The sequence below is a fragment of the Lithobates pipiens genome, unplaced genomic scaffold (assembly GCF_037356315.1).
Source record: "Lithobates pipiens isolate NorthernLeopardFrog02 unplaced genomic scaffold, aLitPip1_a1.2 Scaffold_19, whole genome shotgun sequence".
NCBI classification, from domain to species: Eukaryota; Metazoa; Chordata; class Amphibia; order Anura; family Ranidae; genus Lithobates; species Lithobates pipiens.
In genome coordinates this window covers 472,444,365-472,460,689 of record NW_027507764.1, presented here as the reverse complement: position 1 = coordinate 472,460,689, position 16,325 = coordinate 472,444,365, and the positions used below count along the sequence as shown (strand labels likewise).

At 44.2% G+C, this 16,325-nt stretch overlaps 1 protein-coding gene across 1 annotated transcript in view; it reads left to right on the top strand.

Annotated features, from left to right (window-relative positions):
- Positions 1-16,325, top strand: part of UBE2W (ubiquitin conjugating enzyme E2 W) — a 69,807-nt gene that overhangs the window by 33,059 nt on the left and 20,423 nt on the right. Inside the window, exons 3-4 of the mRNA XM_077492881.1 lie at positions 13,649-13,751; positions 15,072-15,227. Of these exons, the coding sequence (XP_077349007.1) occupies positions 13,649-13,751; positions 15,072-15,227 (259 nt within the window). The remainder of the gene's footprint in view (positions 1-13,648; positions 13,752-15,071; positions 15,228-16,325) is intronic.

Here is a 16,325-nt window from a genome sequence, read left to right as displayed (position 1 = left end):
GTAGCAGTGATATTCGGGTTTCTCGGGAACTCCTAATTACATGTCAGACACCAGAGAACATCTTCCATTTACTCAGTGACGCAACGCTCTTACAAAATAATTATAGCTGACATCGCTAGAAGCTGGAATTTTCAGCCAGGGTTTGTTCTGATAATCGAAGCTTTGTTCGTTTTTCATTCTCAGCCGTGTGATATGTTTCAATTCCATGAAATGATCTATATGATCTGTTCAGTTTTTGATTGTCAATGTGAAATATATATTACTGCGCAAAGAGCACGGGCAAACTGGGCGTATTATCCATCACGATTCATTACTGGGACGTACTCTTATACAGTATTTATTGATTCTTCATACTTAGGAAAAAAAGCGGAGTATACCAGCTGATTTCTGCAATTCTAGACAGGGGCATTCCAAAAAATAAACAGAGAGGCCCTGATAAAATTAAATTGAGGGGATTGTGGGAAAACCCTATTTTGCCTGCTTAAAGTGATACTAACACACATTGCTTACTTTACATGGTCCCTTCCATTTCTGTATGTGGATGACGGTACTGTTATTGATTTAAAGAGGAAGTAAACCCTGATGAGTTTACTTCCTCTTTTTTTCCCTGCAAAGGTAAAGCATAATGGACTACTATGCATCGCATAGTAGCCCATTATGTGTCACTTACCTGACACAGGAGCCAGCGAAGTCGCCGCTGTCCCCTATAGTCCGCCGCATCCATCTTGCTGGTGGCGTCTCGCAGCTCCGCCGCTGTCATTCGGCGAAGCCGCGATGACGTCACTCCCGCGCATGTGCAGGGAGTCGACAAATGCCGCAGCTCCATTCTTGGAACTGCCGCGCTCAGTGCGCCTGCGCACCGCTGTCTACGGCGCATGTGCCGTAGACAGCGGTGCCCGTTTTCGGGCAAATATCTCCTAAACCATATAGGTTTAGGAGATATTGCTTGGACCTACAGGTAAGCCTTAATCTAGGCTTACCTGTAGGTCAAAGTGGTTTGTAATGGTTTACAACCACTTTAATAAAAAATAATAATCTAAGTACCTTTTTCCAATGTCATATACAGCGGTCACATGACCCAGCTCTTTCCCAGCCTGTCTGCAGGGAAACATGAGCAGGAGGAGCTTCTATAAATTAAGGGAAAAAAAAACAGTTTTAAATTGTCATACAAATATAATGTGTGTGTGTGTGTATATATCTATATATATATATATGTGTGTGTGTGTGTGTGTGTGTGTGTGTGTATATATGTATATATATATATATATATATATATATATATATATAATATATACACTCACCGGCCAGGTGTTGGAAACATTCCTTCGAGCGTTTGGTCCATAGTGACATGATAGCATCATGCAGTTGCTGCAGATTTGTCAGCTGCACATCCATAATGCGAATCTCCTGTTCCACCGCATCCCAAAGGTGCATTCATGCTTTCAGGTTGTTTATGGCAAATTCTGATCATACCATCTGAATGTTGCAGCTGAAATCGAGACCCATCAGACCAGGCAATGTTTTTCCAATCTTCTGTTGTCCAATTTTGGTGAGCCTGTGTGAATTGTAGCCTCCTGTTTCCTGTTCTTAGGTGTTAGGAGTGGCACTCGGTGTGGTCTTCTGTTGCTGTAGCCCATTGGCTTCAAGGTTTGATGTGTTGTGCATTCAGAAATTGTATTCTGCATACCTTGGTTGAAACAAGTGGTTATTTGAGTTACTGTTGCCTTTCTATCATCTTGAGCCAGTCTGCCTATTCTCTGACCTCTGACATCAACAAGGCCTTTCATCCACACAACTGCCACTCACTGGATATTTTCTCTTTTCCGACCATTCTCTGTAAACCCTGGAGATGGTTGTGTGTGAAAATTCCAGTAAATCGGCAGTTTTTGAAATACTTTGATCAGCACCATCTGGCACCAACAACCATGCCATGCTCAAAGTCACTTAAATCTACATTCTTCCCCATTCTGAAGCTCTGTTTGAATTTCAGCAAGTCGTCTTCAACTTGTCTAGATGCCTACCTGTGTACCTAATAAAGTGGTCGGTGTGTGTGTCTATATATATATATATATATATATATATATATATATATATATATATATATATATATATATATTATCAGTACTCCCGCCCCTCGTTGGCTGAGACCGCATCGGGAGCCATTGGCTCCCACTGCTGTCAAACACAGCCAGTGAGCCAATAAGGAGAGAGTGAGGGGGGGGCGGCAGCCACTGTTCTGTATCTTATAGAAACATAGAGCAGGGCATGGCAGCGAACGCGCACCAGTGCTCCATAGTGAATGGATTGCTATTGGCGGCACTGGTCAAGGGGAGGAGCCAGAAATTCCGGCTGGGAACTCGAAGAGGAGGATTGGGGCAAAGTGACTGCACATCGTGGGTAAGTATGACTCGTTTGTTTTTTGTCTTGTTTTTTTTTTTTTTTTTTTTTAAACGCAGATCCTTTAATACCGTTTTAAAGACTTGTTCTCCAATGATGATATTTGAAAACTGATTGTTCCTCATTCGAGTTTTTCATTACAAAAAGCTGCTTTGCTTTTTCAGGATTTGTGCTTCTCTGTAATTTCAAATTAGGAATTGCTTGCTTTCACCCAAACTTTGCATGCAGTTGTGTCCGGAGAACACAGAGTTTCATGCTGTCCTTTTTAGCTGGTTAGAGTTTTATTCCCCGTAGTTGATGGGCACTTGGCATGATTTGAAAATGCTCATCTAGTGAACTTTTCTTAAGGCCCCTTTCACACTGGGGTGGTTTTCATGCGTTACAGCACTAAAAATAGCGCCTGTGTAGCGCCTGAAAAAAACCGGCCCCTTTCACTCCAGTGTGAAAGCCGGAGGGCTTTCACACTGGAGCGGTGCGCTGGCAGGACAGTGAAAAAAGTCCTGCTAGCCGCATCTTTGGAGCGGTGAAGGATCGGTGTATTCACTGCTCCTAAACCGCTCCTACCCATTGAAATCAATGGGACAGCGCGGCAATACCGCCGGCAAAGCACCGCTGCAGCGGCGCTTTGCGGGCTGTTTTAACCCTTTTTCGGACGCTAGCGGGGGTTAAAACCACCCCGCTAGCGCCCGCAGACCGCCGCTAAAACGACGGTAAAGCGCCGCTAAAAATAGCGGCGCTTTACCGCCGACGCCCGCACCGCCCCAGTGTGAAAGGGGCCTTAAGCAGAACCCTGCTCAAGCTATAAACATTCAGATATTTACACATTCTTAAAGTATAACTAATAGAAAAACATGCTTTTAGTTTTGGACAAACTATTAGGTTTTTATTGCTGTCTGTGACCCTTTTAGGGAGATGAATCCTTAAAGTGGTAGAGCCACTTTTTCTCTTTTTATAGTTTCATTTATTAGATAACATTAAGCTTCCCAGTGAATGTCATTTATAAAAATATGCTGTATAATACCTTATTTACGAGCGCTGCTCATGTGACTGCCCACTGGTCTCCTCTCCCGAGCTGCAGGGGGGGTGCTGGGTATCCCCCTGTTGGCATCAGCTGGGATGAGGAGAGGAGGAGACCAAAGGGCAGTTATGTGAGCACCGAGGAGAAGTGGATTAGGGGAGCTGACAGGCAAGGAGGGGAGGGGGAGGAGAAGACAGGAGAGGGAGTGGAGAGCTGCGGCTGATGGAGGCACGTAAACTGACCACGGTGTCAGGACTGAGCAGCCATGATATACCATAGTCAGTTTGCATAGGAGAGGGCATAGCCAGGCATGATTAGCCAGGTAATACAGGGGGGCAAATTACACAGCACAGGCACTGTGCTGTATAAAATGCTTTAAAAGAACAGGTTAGGGTAACAAACACTTTAACATTTGTCTTGTTTACCATTATCTTTGAAAGTAAAAGAAAATGCCAGATAATGGGTTGTCGGTAGAAAATGAATAGAGGGGAAATCTTCCAGAGGAGAGACTAGTTCTGGAGACCTGGGGGTTCCCAAGGCATTTCCCTTAATTTTCAGGGATTTCCTCCCACTTTCTGTTGTAGTTATGGGACAAGAAGTGAAGGTAAATCTCCCCAATTGGACACAGCTGAAAAGAAAAAAGAAATTTGACTTTTTATAACCCTCCTTTACTAAATACAAAATGAAATAAAAGTTTTGCCTATAGTTCTACTTTAACAGGCAGTATATAGGTTTTTAGACTAATCTTCAATAACCTCTGTACTTTATGAACTCTAGAGCAGTGGTCACCAACCAGTGGTCTGTGGACCACAAGAAACTTTTGGTGGTTCTGACACAAATCAACATTTTGGCGGATGCAATACCGCCCAATGTTTCCAGTATTGTTCTCAATGCATACTGATGGTCAATACTGTCAGCACACATTCATACCCAATACATACTCTGTAGTTCCGGCTTCTTTGAGCTCAGAGGGAGATGCCGGGTGTAGTGCAGAAAGCAGGAGGTGAAGGAGGCGACTTGCAAGGGCAGCTTGTCAGACTTTGGGAGGAAGCACGGAGCTCTAGCACATTGCTGGATAAGGAGGTGAGATACAATGAGGAGTTTGTGTAAGGCAGCAGTATGATGCAGAGTGGGGTGGGGGGCAGAGAACTGGAGCATTGTGTGTGTATAAGGCATCCGTGTGATCTGGTGGAAGGGGGGCTGGGAGTGAGTGTTACCAAGAAACAGCTTCTCCAAAATTTTGACAATTTATTATTCCGCAGCGACCAGAGTTCTACCTTAAAGGGGTTGTAAAGGTTTTTGTTTGTTTTTTTAATGACAAACATGGTATACTTACCTCCTCTGTGCAAGGGTTTTGCACACAGCGGCCCTAATTCTCCTCTTCCGGTGTCCCCCAATGGCGCTCCTGGCTCCTCCCCGCGTCAAGTGCCCCTCCAGAGACTCGCATTCTAAGGGGGCACCCATGCAGGCAAGCTCCCAAGTCCTGCTGCTGCGTCCATTGATACTGACAGCTGGACTCGGCCCCACTCCCCGACTCCCATGTCACTGGATTTGATTGACAGTAAGGGGAGCCAGTGGCTGCTCTGCTATCAATCTATCCAATGAGGACCTGAGACAGCGGCTGGAGCTGCTGTGCTCGTCCCCGTCAATGGAACGATCGGGTTCAGGTAAGAAAAAGGGGGGGCTCTGGGGGGCTGGTGCACTACAAGAGGTTCTTCACCTTTACTCATAGAATGCATTGAGGTTAAAAATCCAGAGGGTTTACAACCCCTTTAAAGAAAACCTGTATTGGTAACTTTACAAAAGTTGCCTTTGCGATTTCCTTCTTCCTTCCCAATTTTTTCTTCAAGGTTCTATTTTCTCTAATCCTGGAACAAGCTTTTAGCCAATAACTTGGGAATTCTCAGTCTGAATCCTTTTTCAAAATTTTCTGCTTATATATCTTAATACAGGTTCCTTTAATACAGAGTTCGACAAACCCCAGGCACCAGGTCGCCAATGCGACCAGAAATCGCAACCTGGCACCTAATCTGCCACCAGCCCACTCACTATTGATGCCCCAGACATGCAGCGCATGAACACTGACTGCCGTCCTCCTCCCTCCTCCACACTCGGCGGCGCCACGCTAAGTTTGTGAAACTGACAAGCAACGGAGAGAGGAGGATCTGTCAGATTTCAGCTTGATGTCGGTGTGGGCGGGACCCAGCAGCTATCAAACACCAGCCAATGGGATCTGGGCGGGCCGCTACGTGTATGTGGCCCCGCCCCTTTTCTTAAGCAGCCCAATTGTTGGCTGGTGTTTGATAGCTGCTGAGTCCCGCCCACCCGGCCGGGTCCCCCCCATTCCGACATTAAGCTCAATTCTGACAGCTCCTCTGTTACATTTTAGTAACAGAGTGCTCCGTGTGAAACCTGCCAGTGCCACCTGCCAGTGTCAGTGCCAACACCAATCAGTACAACCTGCTAGTGCCAACCAGTGCCACCGCCAATCAATACCACCTGCAACCGCCAATCAGTGCCACCTGCCAGTGACAATCAGTAAAAAACAAAAAGTAAAACTTGCGCTTGGTAAAAAATTAGTTGATATGGAAGAAATCAATTTAAGAGAAATAGCAGCTAAGCACAAAAAAACAGATACTAGGTCTAAATAACAGAAATGTGAAAAACAGTGCAGCGCTTGATGTGTATAGATATAACACGTGACTGAATACAGTGAAGCAATAGATCAGGAAAAAACTTCAAAGATAATGTTTCCAAAAAGTAAAACATCAATAGTAAAAAATATAAATGTGCATATTGTGCAATAAACAAAGAAGCAATAAATTAAAATTGGTTATTAAACCAAAAAGATCTAAAATTTCTTTTAAAAAAGGCAAATAGTTGTTTAAATTACAGCTTATTGCTATGAAGCACAAACTTATAATTAAGTGAAAAAAATAAACAACAAGATTGAAAAACAAATCAAAACAAGTCCCATGCCTTGGATGAGTGAAATGATTTACAAGGCCCCATATATGTGAAGATAAAAGTTCATTAAGTGAAACGTAAGTGAATAAAACTTTAAAGTTGGTCCCAGGTATCACTGGTGTAGGTGCTTGACCACGTAAATTCTTTCGCTGTACAATTTAAGTAAGTAGTAAAGGCTTACCAGAGCAACCATTAGTGTGCGCAGATACGAACTCCCAAACGAGTAGGATCGGACAAGATCGTTCCTCCGACACTCCTCGTATAAATGGATGATTCGAATCACCTTTGGGGGCAGGAAGGTGAAAACTGACCCACACCTTCGGATGTTCCTTGAACGTCGTCCGTTCCGGTCAGTTCGAAAATTTCAAGTTGGCGTGTCACCAAATGGATGAAAAAGGAAAAAAAACGCCCAATCGTGTGATAAAGTCTAAAACACGTGAACTTTATTTTTCAACCAGATAGACGTTGAAAGCTACAAATGACTCGATCGAGTCGCATAAAATTGAACGAAGAAAAATGCTAGCAAAAATATAAAATCAAGCAGATAAAAATAGCACGAGATGTAGACGTATCTACCCGACGATCGTTTCGTCACAAATTGACGTCATCAGGGGTACGCCCACACCCTCATGCTAAAGATTTAAATAGCCTATGGGTGAGGTAGGGAGCCCTGCCATAGGTGCAGACCAAAACGTCCGTACATAATCGGTTTAACCCACAAATGACCAGTCCCTTCGGATTGATTACCACATAATAGAAAGGATGAAGAAGGACAAAGACGGTCAACGACCAGTTTGTTAAAATAAAATTGGAGTTCCATCATAACATAATGGTGGAACTCAAATGTAAAAATAACTAATGAAAAATAACCAATGAAAAATACAAACATTAAATCCTATGATAAATCCCCCCCTTTATTTGACAAATGGCCACATGCATTGATGATGGCTGTCTAACTGCATGTATGTCCCAAAAATGGGTGGCTTGGTTCAAAAAATATATATATATACATAATACATACGTGTAGGTTACCATCCAAAGGAAGAAAAAATGACCGTAATATTATGGTGGGGGCCTATACAGCATTAGGTACCCACCATTACCCATAGTCCAGTCACAAAAATTTCATGGATGAGACATATATAGTGACAATCAGTGCCACCTGCCACTACCAATCAGGGCCACCTACCAGTGCAAACCAGTGCCACCTGCCACTACCAATCAGTGCCACCTGCCAGTGCCACCGCCAACCAGTGCCACTTGCCACCGCTAATCAGTGCAACCTACCAGTGCCACCACCAACCAGTGCCACCTGCCACCACCAATCAGTGCCACCGCCAGTCAGTGCCAACCAGCGCCACCGCCAACCAGCGCCACCGCCAACCAGTGCCATCTGCCAGTGACAACCAGTGCCACCGCCAGTGCCACCTGCCAGTTTCAAACCAGTGTCACCTGCCAATGCCATCTGGCAGTTCCACGTGCCTGCCACCGCCAGCCAGTGCCACCTGCCACCGCCTATCAGTGCCACCTGACAGTGCCAACCAGTGCCACTACCAATCAGTGCAACGTGCCACCAGCCAGTGCCACCACCAATCAGTGCCACCTGCCAGTGCCTCTGCTAATCAGTGCCAACTAGTGCCACCGCCAACCAGTGCCACCTGCCAACACCAATCAGTGCCATCTGCCAGTGACAACTAGTGCCATCGCCAACCAGGGCCACCTGCCATCACCAACCAGGGCTACCTGCCACTTCCAAACCAGTGCCACCTGCCAATCAGTGCCACCTGCCAGTTCCAAACCAGTACCACCTGCCAGTTCCAAACCAGTGCCACCTGCCAGTTCCAAACCAGTGCCACCTGCCAGTTCCAAACCAGTGCCACCTGCCAGTTCCAAACCAGTGCCACCTGCCAGTTCCAAACCAGTGCCACCTGCCAGTTCCAAACCAGTGCCACCTGCCAGTTCCAAACCAGTGCCACCTGCCAGTTCCAAACCAGTGCCACCTGCCAGTTCCAAACCAGTGCCACCTGCCAGTTCCAAACCAGTGCCACCTGCCAGTTCCAAACCAGTGCCACCTGCCAGTTCCAAACCAGTGCCACCTGCCAGTTCCAAACCAGTGCCACCTGCCAGTTCCAAACCAGTGCCACCTGCCAGTTCCAAACCAGTGCCACCTGCCAGTTCCAAACCAGTGCCACCTGCCAGTTCCAAACCAGTGCCACTTGCCAGTTCCAAACCAGTGCCACTTGCCAGTTCCAAACCAGTGCCACTTGCCAGTTCCAAACCAGTGCCACTTGCCAGTTCCAAACCAGTGCCACTTGCCAGTTCCAAACCAGTGCCACTTGCCAGTTCCAAACCAGTGCCACTTGCCAGTTCCAAACCAGTGCCACTTGCCAGTTCCAAACCAGTGCCACTTGCCAGTTCCAAACCAGTGCCACTTGCCAGTTCCAAACCAGTGCCACTTGCCAGTTCCAAACCAGTGCCACTTGCCAGTTCCAAACCAGTGCCACTTGCCAGTTCCAAACCAGTGCCACTTGCCAGTTCCAAACCAGTGCCACTTGCCAGTTCCAAACCAGTGCCACTTGCCAGTTCCAAACCAGTGCCACTTGCCAGTTCCAAACCAGTGCCACTTGCCAGTTCCAAACCAGTGCCACTTGCCAGTTCCAAACCAGTGCCACTTGCCAGTTCCAAACCAGTGCCACTTGCCAGTTCCAAACCAGTGCCACTTGCCAGTTCCAAACCAGTGCCACTTGCCAGTTCCAAACCAGTGCCACTTGCCAGTTCCAAACCAGTGCCACTTGCCAGTTCCAAACCAGTGCCACTTGCCAGTTCCAAACCAGTGCCACTTGCCAGTTCCAAACCAGTGCCACTTGCCAGTTCCAAACCAGTGCCACCTGCCAGTTCCAAACCAGTGCCACCTGCCAGTTCCAAACCAGTGCCACCTGCCAGTTGCAAACCAGTGCCACCTGCCAGTTGCAAACCAGTGCCACCTGCCAGTTGCAAACCAGTGCCACCTGCCAGTTGCAAACCAGTGCCACCTGCCAGTTGCAAACCAGTGCCACCTGCCAGTTGCAAACCAGTGCCACCTGCCAGTTGCAAACCAGTGCCACCTGCCAGTTGCAAACCAGTGCCACCTGCCAGTTGCAAACCAGTGCCACCTGCCAGTTGCAAACCAGTGCCACCTGCCAGTTGCAAACCAGTGCCACCTGCCAGTTCCAAACCAGTGCCACCTGCCAGTTCCAAACCAGTGCCACCTGCCAGTGCCAGCCAGTTCCATCTGTTGCCAGCCTTACTTTTTCTGGTCAGCCCATAACCCTGATGTAACAGCGTTTCATTGGAGTTATTGACTGGGTGCTCCATTGTGAGTTAGGGATAGGGGGTGAAAATGAGTGGCCTTAAAAAAAAAAAACTGGCTCCTAAATTCAAAGCAAATTTGTCAACCCCTGCTTTAATATCTAGTGGAAATGTTTGGAGCAGGGCTGCAGATGATATTTTCCAGTTGTTTGGAGGTTTGGCTGGGCCCAGCAGAAATCCTGCCAATGTCATGTGGCATATATTCTTATTTATAGGGGTATAGTGTTAACAATTGTAGGCAGTCCACACTCGCACTGCATTGCTGTAATGTACATAGCACACATCAGTTCCTGTGTATCACATTCATGTTGGAGACCTGAGAACACACATCCATCCCAGTTACTCAGTCTTCTATGAACACATGATATGTATGTCATGCCTGTTGAAAGATTATGTGCTCCAGTTACTTTGAGCTTTGTACTCGGAGGACCAGGACCCAGAACAAAGCATGCAGCCATTCTTGTGACTGGAGATACAGTAATTGGAGCATTTTTCCAGAAATTATTTGTGGAAGAGCAATGCATGTTGTCATCACTGTATGAAGAATCACACCAGTATCATTAAAAGAATCCTGAGCGCTGCAACTGCCAGACCCTCCTGAAAATGCTATTTGCATTTGCATATTTGCCTTTATGCTGACCATCTTGATAAAATACCTAGGCCCTATTAACACCTCAGTCTTTTGTAGCTTAAAGCAGGGCTCGACAAAACCCGGGCGCCCGGTCGCATTTGCGACTAGAATTCCAGACCTGGCGCCTGGGGCAGCACAGCTGGGGGTATGCTGTCTCCGTGGCCCCCCCCGGCGCGATCGCGTCGGGCCGCGCCGCCGCCGGCCGGTAATTTAGCCCCCGGCTTTGAGGCCTTCTACGATCCTATGGTTCCTTCTGTAATCTGGCGCCCTCTTGTGGTGGCCGTTGGAATTACAACCAGCAATGCTAATGGATGTAATGCTAATTTTCCCTGTCTGCCAGCCTATCTTTCTTCCCTTTACTCAGAACCCCTAAAAATTATATATATATTTTATTCTAACACCCTAGAGAATAAAATGGTGGTCGTTGCAATACTGTTTGTCACACCGTATTTGCACAGCGGACTTACAAGCGCACTTTTTTGGGGAAAATGTATTTAATAAAAACAAAAAAAAAATAAGACAGTAAAGTTAGCCCAATTTTTTTTAATATTGTGAAAGATAATGTTGCGTCGAGTAAATCGATACCAAACATGTCATGCTTCAAAATTGCGCCCGCTCATCGAATGGCGACAAACTTTTACCCTTTAAAATCTCCATAGGCGACATTTAAAAAATTCTACAGGTTGCACTTTTTAAGTTACAGAGGAGGTCTGGGGCTAGAATTATTGCTCTCACTCTACCGATCGCAGCGATACCTCACATGTGTGGTTTGAACACCGCTTTCATATATGCGTTCGCTTCTGCACGCAAGCTTGGCGGGACAGGGCGCGTTTAAAATATTTTTTTTTTATTTTAACTTTTATTTTTATTTTTTTCACTGTTCTTTAAAAAAAAAAAAAAAAAATGTGTGTCACTTTTGTTCCTATTACAAGGAATGTAAAAATCCCTTGTAATAGAAAAAAGCATGACAGGTCCTCTTGTATATGAGATCTGGGGTCAGAGAGACCTCACATCTCATATTTACACTAAAATGCAATTTAAAAAAAAAAATTGTCATTTGAAAAAAAAAAAAAAAATGTCCCTCTAAGAGCTATGGGGGGCAATGACTTGGAGACAGGTGGGGGGCTTGGGGCTATCTTCCCCTCACTTGTCTCCATGTCAGGCCAGGGACAGGTCCGGATCGCCATCACGGACCCGGCTCCTAACTTTTTTAGCTGGCTCCTAGATTCCAAGCAAATTTGTCAACCCCTGGCTTAAAGTTCGAAGCTCTAAAACGCTGGAGAAGAAAAAAAATAAATCAATTATTCTCTATAGGGAATGGTTCACGTCTCAACTACAATTTGCCTGAAGCTCAAAGTTCTGGAGCTTTTTTTGTAGCTCGAATCGGCAGATTGGTGCATTTTTTTAAGCGCTTTTTGTTCCATAGAAATGCTTGATTTGCACGGTCTTAAGTGTTTTGATGCACGTTTCCGAGAGTTTTTCTGCTAAAATGCAAAAAAAAAAATTATTGATAATATTGAAATAAATAAAATGCATAAACATTAATAATCCTAAAGCAATAATAAATATAAAAATAATAAATATAAATAATAATAAAAAAAAAAAACCCTAGCCACAACCATTGACCCTTTAATATTAACCCGTAACCCTAATATTAAAACCTAATCCTAACTTAACAAAATAATCAGTAAATAAAAAATAAATATATCCCTAACCAGTACCTTTAAAGCCTAACCCCTTACAAAAATGAATACATTAATAATAAATAGTGGATGAAACGCTAAATAACAGCAACAGATGATGAAACAGTTTATATCTTTCTCTATTGGCTAATAAAAAAAACAAAAAACAAAGTTCAAAAATGCAGTACAAAAATGCCCATGAAAACGCCCGAAAATGCAACGCTCAGGTGTGAATACAGCCCTGGTCACTGACCTGGAACAAGTTTTAAATTTGATCTCCATATTTGTTTTAAGTCTGTGAGTAATGGAAGTCATGGGGTCAAATGACAGCTAACACTTTCTAGAGGAAGCGAGTCTTGTGAATTTTTACAATTTTACTTATGGTTTCCTAAATAAAGCAATACAAGAAAAGAGCATTCTTTCATTGCACAAGGCACCCTATTTATAATGGAGTGCAGATGCAGCTATCCACTCTACAATGGACACCTCAGTATTTATGCCACACCACATTCTGCATTTTTCACGCCATTCATTAAATGCGCCTGTTGGAGGGTTCTCCGCACAACGCTGTGCTATATGCTTGGAGAGGTTGGTCTTAGGAGTTTGACATCATGTGACTAGGCTTTTCTCATCCAGAAACCTTTTTGGGGGGGGGGGGGGGTTGCTTACTTCGGAGTCCCAATGTAAAAAGACCTATCACTAACTTTACACGACTAAGGCCGGGTTCACACTTCAGCACGCAGAAGCTCACAGTAGGAGTCCGGTGCATCCCCATTCACCGTTTCAGGTCCGATTTCAGTACAAATTTTGGGCTGAATTCGTACCTGAAACGGACCAAAAGACGCACAGGACTCCTGTACAATTTGCTTCAGGGATGTGCGAATCAGCTTCATAGACAGCCGGTCACAATCTCCTGCTATGCAAATTGGATGCGGGTAAACCCACATCCAATTGGCAATAGTGTGGACCCAGCCTAAATGATGTGTCACACTATACTACAACAGTATATATATGTGTGTGTGTGTATGTATATGTGTATATATATATATATATATATATATATATATATATATATATATATATATAATAAATGATCTTCCTTGTAGTAAGTGGTCCTGAGCTCCAGTAAAGTGACTACCTAAGGTCCCTTTCACACCAGCGGACGGATCGGTCCGCCTGTCCGTTTTTCAGGTGGACCCAATCAGACTACCCATTGTCCTCTATGGGGCGGCGGATGTCTGCTGACACCTGCCGGGTATCCGATCTGACAGAATCCGCTGAAAACAGACATATGGCGATATGTTCCCCTTCCATCCAATGGTCAGATCGGATGACAATCGGATGGAAATGGACATGCAGTCCGTTTCCATCCAACAGCCTCATAGAGGAGAGCAGGCTATGTCCTTGTGTGCTCTGCATAACAGGGCAGACACGGACCTGTCATCTGCCTGCTCAGTGTTGGTCAGTGGAGAGATCTCCCCCCCCCCCCCCCACTGAGCAGGCGGATTCCACCAGATCCACCCCATATGCAATCTAGAAGAAGAATATCGTTGGCTCTGCTGCATGCTTGAATCATGTCTCACTCATCTCCCTTTATTTTGACAGGTGGATCGTAGATATGGAAGGGGCACCAGGAACATTATATGAAGGAGAGAAGTTTCAACTTTTATTTAAGTTCAGCAGTCGATATCCCTTTGATTCTCCTCAGGTAATGTTAAAAATTCAAAAAAACAACACCACAAACAATACAAAAAAATTCTCCCTAAATGTTATCTTGGCTGTCATAAAACTGAATTGCCTTTGGTCTGTGTAGTTAACATAGGTGGGGGTGTCAAACTGGACAGATACAGGCAGATGGCAATAAAAACATTCTCATTCTATGCTAAAGTTAAGTTGGGCTTGAATTGGGCTTGAAGCCAAAGTAGATGTATCTATAATAATAATTATGGGTAATAGTTTGTAGAGCAACTGTTGGAGGGTGTGGTGCGGTAGCATATGAGTGCTGATTAGCGAGACGGGATCATTGATTACTCTCTAAGCTCCATAAATGACAGAGAATCTTGGTGTTCCCTAGGCCATGCTAAATGAATCAGGCCACAGTTCAGGAGGTGATGTGGCATTGCTGCGGATTCCTTCAGATTGTAATTTATGTGAAAGTAAGTTTGTTTTGTTGTCATGTAAAGTTAGAAGGTCTGTGGACTGAATTACATACGACCTTACTTCACCGGTAAGATTTCTGCACCTAATTTTCCAGGTCAGCCTATGACGTGGCAGTTTCAAGGGAGTCTCATTTTCCCATTGCAGTTTTGCTTGTTTTGCGTCAGAGGAGAATGCACGAGGAATTTTGTAACACCATGAAAGAGGCGGCAACCTGTTTAAAGCAACTCTGCTGAATTTAAAATGATTTAAAAAAAAAAACACTTTGCCAAAGAAGAAAATACTTAGCTGTCACCTGTCCTGCCCCTTGTGCCTTGGTCTTCCCTCTCTTGCAAGGCTGTAGGCGGTGGCAGAATCTTCAGCATTTGGCTGGCATTTCCATGTGTATTCAATGTCTGCATCCCCCACCATGAACAGTTTTACCCACCAGCCACAATGTCACCACTGTGTCCTTGAGATATAATTATAATAATATTTGGACCTGGGAAGGTCTTTAAGTACATAAACATATATAAAACAAATGTCTGGCACTAGGAATAATGAGTACAACTGCTCATGAAGTAGGTCACTTTCAAATGGGCATTTGGGTGGGGGGGGATAAAAATGGGCAACTGAGCTGTGGTGTTGCCACCCACCCCAACTGTAAAATAACAGCTGCATGGGGCTGTTTACATACAGCGGCTGCAACATTTTGATTTGGGCTGCAGATTTTGACCAGCAGGGCTCTGTCTGCCACTGGAGTCTCTAGGAATTGCAAGAAATTTGTGAGTAATGCAGTTCTGTAGCTCCCACTAGCAACCGCACGGCTGATGATAAATAGAATTTGTAAACTGTTGCTGAGATCCTAAATTTAGTTGTTTTCTTCTTTCAGGTTATGTTCACCGGTGATAATATCCCTGTCCATCCTCATGTTTATAGCAATGGTCATATCTGTTTATCAATTTTAACGGAGGACTGGTCTCCTGCACTATCAGTGCAATCCGTGTGTCTTAGCATAATCAGCATGCTATCTAGCTGCAAAGAGAAGGTAAAAGCCACAAACAAGTTTTAGTTTTTATAGATATTTTGGTTTTCCTTTGTTTAAATTCTTCAAACTTCATTTAATTTGATAAACCACTTGAGTTCCCGAATCATTTTCTCCCCATTAATTCCGGAGAATTTTTTTTTGGGGGGGGGAGGGGGGAGGTTTTTAATTTTATAGAAAATTTGTATACATATATAGTTATTTATTTTTAAATAGTAAATTTGAAAATAAGTATTTTTCTTTGTTTGCAAGCACAATGTTTATGTAATTTGCTCACCCTTGCATATTTATCACAAAATATATTCAACAAAGTCTGCTGAAAAAAATTAGATCAAATCAATCAATTTGTGTTTTTTTTTGCAACATTGCTGAATGGCAAAGCTCAAAGTGAATGTGTTTTACTGTATTCCCCTTTTAAATGCTACATTGCAGAACATACTGACAGTTCCAGAGCAGCCTGCAATGTTCCTCCTAAGGCTGGCTCCTCTTCTAAAAGGAGAATTTCACTTTAAAAAAAAAAAAAATGCATGTTTTTTTTGCAGGTAAAAAAAATTAGCTTTTATTATTATTATTTTTTTGCAGAAGCATGATGCCATGCAGGTCTCCTGCAGATTTAGTGTGAGCTGTCTTCCCCGTACATTGTACAGGCAGGCCACTTTACAATGATGGGAAAAATCAATTAACTACCACAGTGCTGAACAGAGCAGTGGTGGTTCATTGAAAACTACAAGCTGACAGCTGCAAAGGATGCTTATTAAAAAGTGGCAGCTAGTACAGGGAACTTCTCCCTGTACTGCTGTCACAGAGAGTGTGGATATCGCTGAGCGGCTGCAGAATCAGGAACGTTACATGTTCCACCCTAAAAACAGGTGGAGTGTGTAACATGTTTCCAAAGGTGAACTTATCCTTTACGTTAACTTACTGCTTGGAGATAACCATAACTCTCTGTGGCCCCTCTTCCACTTTATCCAGGGAAGAGTTCTCTGCATCAATGCTAGATTTTATTGGGTTACTTGTAAATACGATTGTTGATTCAGACCACAGAGGATAGAAGTGTAGTTTGTTGCCTTTTTTCCTTTTTGATCTTTCAGAAATTATAAG